Raw genomic sequence first — 10850 nt, 5'->3', positions numbered from 1 at the left:
ATTTGCTTAGTAAGGGTAAGATATCATTAGTGTAAAAACCGTTTAAATCTAACCGATGCGTCGGCCGATTACATTATATTCAGTGGTCAACAGAGATATGCCACTCACAACAGAGATCTGTTGACTTCGAATTATTTTAAGATAGACATAAATAAATTATGGAAAAATTAAAAGGAAAATTAAAAAATTTTTATACAATGGTATTTTTCAAAACATGGCGTAGTACAGGCTATGCCTTTTTTTAGGTCTTTATCGAAGATTTTAATGACCGTATTAGACCCAGTATAAATGATAAAGTTCAAATTGTAGCCTGTCTCAGTCACATAAAACGTGGAATTTAATTCTAAATCTGTGCCTTTTAGAGGGTATATATTCTTTAAATGCTCCTTCCCTTATAAAGCATCAAACTTTCGTCGATACAAATGTTTCTGAATAGATACAGAAATCTACGAAAAGCGGTCTGTTAAATGGTTTATAACGATTCGCAGCTTAAAAACGGAGTCTTCTTTGCCAACGGGATTGTTATCTGAAAAACGTAACAACGACAATGTAAGGAAACAAAAAAGCTAGAAAACAATGCTCTTTATCCACAAGTGTCTTTCCAATTTGCAACACGAGAATTTTGTTTAATATCACTATGTTCCACAACGTATTTGTAAAAATTGTTTTTTTTTTTTAAGTATAAAATAATTCACGTACTTATTATAAAATGGTGTAGGTGAGGTTCGTTACTGGATTGTGAAGACAACTCTGTCCAGAGCGGAGGGATCATTTTTGTTTAGTTCCATCACTGATTGTATAAACCGCTTAATATCATCTTGGTCAATCATGTCATGAAGGTCCGTGAAGAACTTTTGAATGCGAGTTGTAGTAGGAAGGTCTGTAGTTCTAATTGGTTCAAGGAGGTACACAGTACTACCTTCCAAACTTAATGAGACAACGGATCCGGGGATTTCTCTCGGACGATCTCGGAATCTTCTCGGGATTAACGACATTGAGGGTTGGATTTGGGATCTGCTCATCTCGGTTTCTTCGGGAACTGATGGGTCCTCAGTTTCCATCTCTCTCTCATCCGGATCAAGATCGGGATCTTCTTCAGTGACGGATTGAGATTCCCCGACGTCCGGATCGGTTTGACTGGAAGGGTGGTATGTCGGTCTCTTCGATGAACGGCTTTCTTCCGAGCGGCTCCTTCTGCGTTTCGGTTGAGGACGAACTGGTAATTCCTCTTCATCTCCGCAGCCGGGCTCGGAATCGTCATCATCAGGTTCTTTGAAGAGATCTGCTATCTGAGCTAGTCCTTTTAGGGTGGATCTGAATGACCGAGCCTGTTGGTAATCTATCTCCACGTTCTGAGCGTCCTGTAGGTATGCATCAATGAAGGCTACGTAATAGGTTTTGTTGTGTAAGGCGGTTGTTGACGAACCAACTCCCCGATAATTTTCCAGGGTGGAGTATTTTAAGTATAAAATAATTCACGTACTTATTATAAAATGGTGTAGGTGAGGTTCGTTACTGGATTGTGAAGACAACTCTGTCCAGAGCGGAGGGATCATTTTTGTTTAGTTCCATCACTGATTGTATAAACCGCTTAATATCATCTAATATATCATACATTTTCTCTTTATTTAAATGAGGACCCAAATATCTACAGTCCCTGCTCAATTTATTAGACTCACTTAGCAAATTCAAGTTTTCTGTGTTTTATAATCAATTATAATTATAACTATGTTAACTATAAGTAAGAAACATAACACAGATGATAGTAGTAACCTTTTTGCATATTTATTGAACAAAAATAAAGTAAATTATTACAATATTCTACTATAACATTAATATTTTGTTAAGCCACCCTTGGCATTAATAAGTGCAGCCACTCTCCTAGGCATGCTGTTTATGCATTTTTCTGCGATTTCTTTTAAATTTTCGGTATGATTCCAATGGAAAATGATTCTTTCTATCAACTGAATCTTGTTGGTAATAATTTCCTTGGCTAATTCTCTTTTTAGGCACTCCCAGACATTTTCAATGGGGTTCATATCTGGTGAGTTGCCGGGCCATGGTAAGAGCGGAATTTCTTGTTCCAACAAAAATTTTTTAATACTTTTAGCCGTATGGCAAGGTGCTCCATCCTGCATAAATATCTTATGGCTGTTACCAAACCATTCGTTTACTTGTGGAACCAATCTTGTCTGCAAAACCCTTTTATATTGGTCTTGTCGCATGGTTCCTTCTACGACATACAAACGTCCCATACCTTTGCCACTAATCACCGACCATATCATTACTGAGGCGGGATGTTTAATTGTATTAATTACACACCCCTTTTCATATTTTTCCCCTGGACGTCTTCGGACAAACTGGGCCTTGTCATCCATTATTTGAAACGTGGCTTCATCGCTGAAGCAAACCTGGAAATGTGAATAAAATTATAAAGAACGAAAATAAAATGATTTGTAATCATTTACCTTACGCCAATCATCAATAGACCAGTCTTTATGGATCTTGGCCCAAGCTAAGCGTTTTTTGAGCATTTGTGGTGTTAGTTTTGGCTTCTTAACAGGCCTGCGACATTTAAAGCCCATGCTATACAAATTTCGGCGTACAGTGGCCACCGATACTGAGCACCCTGCTTCTTCCAACTTATTTCTTAAATCTCTATGGGTGGCCCTTCTGTGCGTTACAGCTAAATTTTTTAAAATTCGTTGCGCCCTGGGGGTGACTAAAGGTTTTTTGCCACATCGGCCCTTCCGAACTGACGTTACAGGTCGCTTCTCTTTGAGTTTTTGACTTAATCTTCTCACTGACGACTGGGATACACCACATTTTCGTGCTATCTCTCTCTGACTAAGTGATGTATTTTGTAGTAAAGCAGTAATGGAAGAGATTTGCTCAACACAAAGATCTTTAGATTTACCCATCTGAAAAATTCCAATCCCAGATTAATCGTTTTGTATTATAACTAAGAATTAACCAATATTATGTAATAATGTAATATTAATAATATTAACACTATTATGTAATAATGTCAATACTTACTGGTGCAAATTTTTAATAAACTGATCACAAACCTATATTTTAAGTAAAAAAAAATCAAAATGTAAAATAATTAGTTGCTCCACACTTTGAGCACATTCTACTGTCATCTGTAAATTTTTGACAATTCTAAGAAAAAGTGTACCATTTTCTACTTAACTATGTTCCCAATAGTTATGCAACCCAAACAGCACCTCAGTATCCAAGTGAACATACTTTCAATGCCATTAAAATTAAAAAAACTGAAATTTTTATGGCGAGTCTAATAAATTGAGCAGGGACTGTACGTTGTGATTTATCACGACAGTAATGACTCTCATACGAAAAGATGGAAGAGATATGTTGAACAACGTTATCTATACATTATTGTGGTATTTTGAATGAGTCATTGATTACGGATTCTGTATTTGTCAAGGTAATGGAGGGAATCTCGATTGATGAAGGAAGTTGTAATTGATCATAAATGATAAGATGAAAGGGGATCCATTCCTGGATAGGAAAAAACCTCATCATCGTTACAAACCAGCTTTCCGTAATATCGAATACCCTCAATCGAAGAGATATATCCCCCACAGGGAATCTGTAGGAGGGAAGCTGATGATGATCCTCCTAGACTATACTTTACACAATTAGGGGCGCAAATTTAGATCACAGTTTTCGGACCTAAGTAAAGAAGTGCGGTCTCATTAATAACTTTCCAGAGCGATGGTTGAGGGAGATGATGGAGCGGACATACGGATTTTAATTGAGATATGGATCCACCATGTAGGATTTGGGAGAGACAATTGTTATCAGAGTACAAGCTATCTGCTCCAAATTTCACTAAGCAAAAATCGAGAACTGTCGGAGACTCGGTTAAGCAAATAGTTTGAGCAAAGGTTGCGACTCCTACCCGTGACTTGCGTGTTCGAATATGTATTCTTGATCCGTTGGCCAGACTGACACATAACGACCTTGAAGAACAAACGGGAAAAAGTTGAATTGATAGAGAAGTGTCGGAGCATTCAGATGAATGAGAGGAAAGGATACTGTTACTATGAACTCATCATAGGAGTGCATGCAATGGGCGAGAGGATACTTGTAATACCAATCAAGATGATCTAGAGGAATTGAGAGTTCCAGTGATGGTGCAGTTTTTTGTATGGTTTGCAGTGTTTCAGTCAATAACTCCTGCAGGGCAGTACGGGATAATAAGAGAGGACTTAGGCATCTATTCTCACAAGACGCTTTGATTGAGTAAATCTGACTCTCCAATTGGATATAATGAATGAGCTCGAACAACATTGCCCCTAATGAGGTCGTGTACCAACCTAGGAAAGAAATTTCATCAGTGATTGCTATCATTGAGTTGTGAAGACCAACTAGATCCTTGTCAATTTCAGATAAAGCCTTCTGTTTTATTTCTTCAACTTCTAGAGAAACATTTTTAACGTCCCGAAATAAAATTTTGAGATCATCATTCTGATTCTGAACAATCTGTTGAACAGAGGACACGTGGGCGGACAATTGTTCTGATTGTACTTTTAGATCATCGATGTCTTGCACACGAGCCTCTCCTCCGATCTTCTGCTGAATCCAGCCAACGAATGGAAGAAGACCATGATCCAAGAATCTTCGAGTCCGTCGAATTTGAGGTTCCTGGTTGAATTGATCTATTAATTTCTTCAACTTTTGAATAGTTGCAATTTGGATCGCCTGGAAGAGTGAATTGTTGTTGTGTGCTGTGACGACCGAGGGAAGTGTTGGAGGCCTGGGGAGATGCACTGATAAAGGTTGAAATGCCATTGTATGAAACTCATAGAAGGACTTGACTTGTCTGATGGACGCTCCTGATGTTATGACCTTGGTGGCCTGATCCACCTCCACTGGAAGGTTACCTCCTTCATCCTTACTGACAAGATTAGCATAACTAACGTCCCAAAAGAGAACGTGTAATTTTATAATAAGAGAAAATTTCATTGAGAATTTGAACGTTGAGCTAGATTGGGGACCGTGTATGTGTTTTTTTGGTTGTATTTATATTGTATTTATGAAATACAACCAAAAAAACACATACACGGTCCCCAATCTAGCTCAACGTTCAAATTCTCAATGAAATTTTCTCTTATAAAAATAGGAATGGTATTTAAGCAAGATAAAATGAATTGCCTCTTTACATTAGGGCTTTTTCTTTGTCCCAATAAACATTGAAAACATCTAATCTTTCATTATAAGTTATCTTCTCATAACACTTTGAACGGCATGAACATGGCGGTTTCATAACCTTAGCAGGTACTAATTTACCTTTCTTACTATGATATTGTTCACCACCAGCAACTTTCTTTTACGTATATTACAAACCCAGGCATCTGGATTTCTAACTCGTATTCTTCCTTTTTGTTTAATACGTGTTACATTTTTAACTTTTCTAACAGATTTATTTTGGTTGCCAACTGGAGTTCCTGCAATAATTAAATCATCATTACTTGTAGTAAGGTATAATAAGTCTTTCTCCAGCATACTAATTATATTTTTACTTAATATTTTCCTCACATTCTTTGAAGTAGATGGCTTACAAATATTATCTTCTTCATACGAGCTTGAATTATTGCGTGGAAAATAATCCCTTGTGCGATTCATCAATTATTTCGCTGCTTATAAAACTGTTGTCCGTGTCATCTCCCTTATTTTGATTCTTCTTATCATTTTCATTTGAGACTGAAATAAAAACAATAAATTAGCTACATAGTAATGTATTATTACATAGTAAGAAGTAGGTTGGACACTGCCAGTTTGTTGGTAACATTAAGGAATTTTGGAGGTATGTAGGGTTAGTATTGTGTATAACAAGGTTATTTATGATTATAAACAAATTAGGTTATGGTAGGCAGGGACAACATAATCATCTATCAGTTTATATAATTATTATTAAGTCATGTTTTTACAATGCTAAGTTTTATAGGTTATATATAAAGCACCCCAACAGTTAAACCAGAAAGCTCCATTAATAATAAAAACAAATATGTTATTATCCACAAATAATATATAAAGGAAATAAGGTAAATCATTTTGAATCGATAAAATTCTAATTATTCGCATAAATGTCTAATATGACGCAATAAATGATTGCATGATAGTAAGTATCAAATATGAGGTTAAGTTAAAAATACTCTTTAATTTTTTACTCATTTATCTTCTTAAATTATTCCCTGCTTTAACAGATAATTAATTTTGTATAATACACTACGAGTAATGAATAGCAATATGTCGAAATTCTGGTAAATTTACAAATGTACTTACCCAATTTATCCTGTTCGTTTGAGCACAAACTAATTATTAATTTGGATCGGCTATTATTCATAGTCACTTACAAACAGCAAATAAAAACAACTGCACTATTACAATATTAACTTTTTTAGGAAAGTAACAATCCAATACTGACATCTGCGTTCTAATAACGTTTATAACCTCTCTTTTGGAGTCTGTTAGTTCGAAAATAATCCATTGTCTACAACAGCGCTACACTCCTAAACGCAATTCACAACATACAAGAACAACCAATCTGGAAATAGGATCTTACTGCATAGAAAAAATTCTGCGTTTACAAACCGATGTCTTATTTGGTTGTTATTGTACAAATTAGTGTGCAAAATCCCAATTGACATTGGTTTCGTAAAACTCCGATACGACCCTCAAAAATGATTATATCACATTGGTTGTTCTTGTACTAAAAATTTGAAGAAAATTGAGCTTGGTGCCAGCAATATCTCAATTTGGCAAAAATGTGACATTGGTTGTTCTTGTATTAAGGTACAGATATATATATATATATATATATATATATATATATATATATATATATATATATATATATGTACCCCGGAGGTAAAGTATACTATGTCACAATTTGCTCATTGTTTAGGAGAGCAAATTTTCTTGAATTTTAAGTTATAACAATTTGGTTCTTCGTAGCTAATAGAAAATTCTTAATGAAACCGCTACAAATTGTTAATAGTACTCTTAGGCAAATGGAAATAGTGATTTTTGAATTTTAATTATGACAGTTACCTTAAAAAAATCATATTTTGTGGACATAGTATTGTATACATCTAGGCTTGATATGTGTTCGATGGACATAATATAAGAGTATTATTGTTGAAAATTATTATCATTCACTATTCAGTTTGAAATATTGTTTCTTTATGTTGATTTTATAGCAGGTATAATAATATAATAAGCGTATGATATGTCAATGATTTATTAAAAAACAAAACATTTCAAAATTTTAATAATACATTTCATACACAGTATAGTGTATGTATTTATAGTGTACTTATAAAATCCATAGAAATAACTGGGAATAAAAGGTAAGAGAGAAATTAAGTCATTGTATTTTTGTTCGGATATTGGAACAACCTTCTTTTGTGGAAGGGCTGATGGAAATGTAGACCCACATCCATCCAATCTTGAACTACTTGTATTCCTTTTCAGGTCAACTGCTTGGAACTCCCCATCAAATGATATTTTTAGGAAAATCATTCCAAGATTTTCCTGCCTCAACTGTATGTGTACACAATTTGACATAAGAAATTTCTCATTCTCAATGTTTTTTTTTTCTATATATAAATGACCGTATGACCCTTATACAGTGCATCAAATTGTTTAAAATCTTCTTGTTCCATGTTGTATACATGTTATTTTTTAGAACACTGACGTACCATTTGCTGCCAGTCCCAGTGAGTGATGATTGTCAGCTTGTCAAGTTCTTTCCTTTTTTTTCTATTAATGCGTGAATAAAATGAGCCTCCATATGTGTGTGCTCTTTAAGGAGGTACTTTACGTTGACACACTGTATTTGAGGATATTTTTTCATAATCCAGGAAAAGCACAACACAATGAAAATATTTTTATTTTGCCCAAAGCAATTATCGGACCAAAGTGTAATTTCGTTAACATCAGAAGTAGATATAACACTATTCTCCCATTTCAAAATAGCAGATGAAATTTCCTCTCCACCTCGGCCCCCTTTGGACTCATCCCACATCATGCAATGTGCACTTTTATCTGACAAATCGTAGGGTGTATAATTTAGCGTCCAAAGTTTGCGTTTATAGAAACTTAAACCATTTATCAATAAAGGTGTTGGTAGACACTTCTGGAGGTCGCCAGTTAAAACTTTGTGATTAGGGTTTCTTTTTGGCATTTTAGCGTCATCACTTTTCAGATTGTACCTTTTTTTGCTTCTGTGCGGTGTGAATTGTATTCAGCATTTATTTTTTCTCTGTCTGCCTCACTTAAACTGCCGTCTTTCAAATTGGCCTGAAAAGTATCACAAGTGTCAATATCCGGTGGCTTGAAAGATAACTTAAACTCCTTATCAAAAACATTAAAATACTTTCATTTTGGAGCAATATGTTTAACCCTTTAAACGCCGAATCATTAAAAACTGTAAACAAATTTCAACTATCCATAAAAAAGATGTTATTGGGATATCTTTTATAATTTTGTTTTGTAAAAAAAAAAATAAAATGCTGTTTTTGAGAAAAAAACCATGTTCCCAAAATGGGAACGTTGGCATCTATAAGTCACAACATATAACAAAGTAATATTATTGCAGTAAAAACATATTTTATTCCATATATTATAACAAAACTAACAAAATTTAAAATAAAACTATAAATCTAATGTTACAAATAATATGTTAGCAAGGTGAGTGATATTTATCAAAACAAAAATTTTTATGTAGACGCTTTTCACATTTAGTACACTCTAAGCGTGTGTTTCTTTGGCATACAGTACATCTACCTTGTGATGTACTTTTAGAAATATGATTTATTCCATCAAATCGTATATCTCTAAGAACTGGACAAGTTGGACCACCTTTTCTTTTTCTTGAGCTTGCTCCAACTTTGATTAGCGCCATAGCAACATTTCTTCGAAAATCCAAATGAGTTATAGTACTTTCAGGATTTACGTGTTGGTAGAAACGGAATGCTGCTACCACCGCTAAATTTAAGGAGTGAGAAAATAAATTCCACCACCATTTTTTTGATCTTAATCTTGGACGATAACTAGCACACATTCTATCGCAAAGGTCGACACCACCCATTCCAAAATTGTACTTCTTGATCAAATTTGGTTGTGGAACTTCTTTTCTATTTTCAGATTTTACTCTTCTTGTCGCATTTTGGAGCGGACTGATGGAGAAATGATTGCTTGCTATTGTAACTGCAGCGTTGTCATTCCACTTGACGCAAATAACTGTACCATCGGATTTGTAATCAAATGTTCCCCGATCTTGCTTCTTTATTGTTTTTGATGATACCAATGGACATTTATTTATTCTGTTCTCACGCACAGTTCCACATGCCCGAATACCTCTATCACACAAGCTTGACAATAGTGAATAACTGGTGAAGAAATTGTCAAAAAATACATTATGGTTGTTGGGGTTCTCAATTACTTCTAACATTTTATTTACAACGTGGGAACCTAAAGGCATCTTTCTATCTATTGTTTTACCGCAGTATATCTCTAAATTATAGGGGAATCCATCTTGTCCGCATAACATCCATATTTTGAAACCGAATCGTATTGGTTTATTTTTTATAAACATCTTAGCCGAGTGATGCCCATGATACGGAATCATCGATTCATCTATGCTGAGATTTTCATGGAAAACTCCAAATTTTTTGAAGTTTTGTTTCAGCATATCATATAATTCTGCAACTTTTGCAACTTTATTACCAACTGGAAGGTTGGCATTATCACAAATATGAAGATAACGTTTTATAAGTCGGAAGTTTTATAAGTCGGAAGTTGTGAATATTTTTATCTCTATGAGCGTAGAGTTCGGTATTATGACGAATAAATTGAACTATTTCAGATGTAAAAAATAATGAAAAAAATTCGAACTCAGATTTGCCCAAGTGTTCATCGCCTACTCTTGGTGGTGTGGAAGCTTGAGCTTGAATTCCAACCTTCTCACTCTTTTTCCATTTACGTTGAACCGATACATTTTCTTCCTTATCTTCGTCGGAAGATTCATAAGCGTGAATTTCTACTTCACCGGGTACTTCGTCTGGTATATCAGGAATATCTAACACCTGATCGTCAATAGTATCCTCGTCGCTTTCAGTACCTTGATCAGCTGAATCAGGTGGAAGAATAACAATATCCACTGGTTCTGCGGACGTTGAAGCTTCCACATCGTCGAGTGCATGTATTAGAAATCTATGCCTTCGTATAGATGATCTAAGTGTATAAAAATATATCTAAGTATTATGCTTTTTTTTGTTGCCACCAACTTACCCATAAAAACTTTTTGGATCCAAAGATATATCCATTTTTTCACTGAAATAAAACTAAAACTCAAAATTATTATAAACACCACGTGTTTTCTTCGTCGTAACGTCGTGACGACTAATCCAAGCCGTTACAATTACGCGCGGTCATTCTCTAGGGAACCTTGAATAACAGTGTTTCGCTGTTGCCAACGTTCCCATTTTGGGAACAATGAATGCTGAACGTGATATCTTTAGAAATAAGTTACGTAAATGTGTTTTTTGTAAATATTTCCTTTATATAATTCATTTACTGTATTTCTATTCAAAAATAAATCACAGTTTGGTACATATCGACTCCCAGTAACAACTTTTGCACAAAAAAGCAAGTGATATGAATTTGGACGTCATTTTGCGCGGTTTCTAGATGAATCCCGTAAGTAAAAAAAACATTTCAGCTAACAGAAAGTAAGAATGGGACATACAGAAAGCATATTTGTTACAATATTTGAAAATATTTCAATATTTTCTGAATCCAACTTATTTTTTACT

At 34.7% G+C, this 10850-nt stretch overlaps 1 protein-coding gene across 1 annotated transcript; it reads right to left on the bottom strand.

Moving 5' to 3' along the window:
* Nucleotides 1–9782: 9782 nt before the first annotated feature.
* Nucleotides 9783–10650, bottom strand: LOC140450846 (uncharacterized). Its single transcript, XM_072544526.1, has 2 exons — nucleotides 10327–10650; nucleotides 9783–10269 (listed from the first exon to the last, which is right to left on the bottom strand). The coding sequence occupies exons 1-2, from the start codon at nucleotides 10359–10361 to the stop codon at nucleotides 9783–9785; spliced, it is 522 nt and encodes a 173-aa protein (XP_072400627.1). The 5' UTR covers nucleotides 10362–10650.
* Nucleotides 10651–10850: the final 200 nt, after the last annotated feature.

Source organism: Diabrotica undecimpunctata, chromosome 9 (assembly GCF_040954645.1).
Source record: "Diabrotica undecimpunctata isolate CICGRU chromosome 9, icDiaUnde3, whole genome shotgun sequence".
Classification (NCBI taxonomy): Eukaryota; Metazoa; Arthropoda; class Insecta; order Coleoptera; family Chrysomelidae; genus Diabrotica; species Diabrotica undecimpunctata.
Note: the sequence above shows the minus strand (reverse complement) of the source record. Positions and strands in the feature narration are given on the sequence as shown.

Bases quoted from the DNA above. Each gene is read 5' to 3' on its own strand.
- LOC140450846 (XM_072544526.1), bottom strand. From the start codon at position 10,361: ATGGATATATCTTTGGATCCAAAAAGTTTTTATGG. The intron at 10,270-10,326 runs GTAAGTTGGTGG...TTATACACTTAG, and splicing joins GATCCAAAAAGTTTTTATGG to ATCATCTATACGAAGGCATA.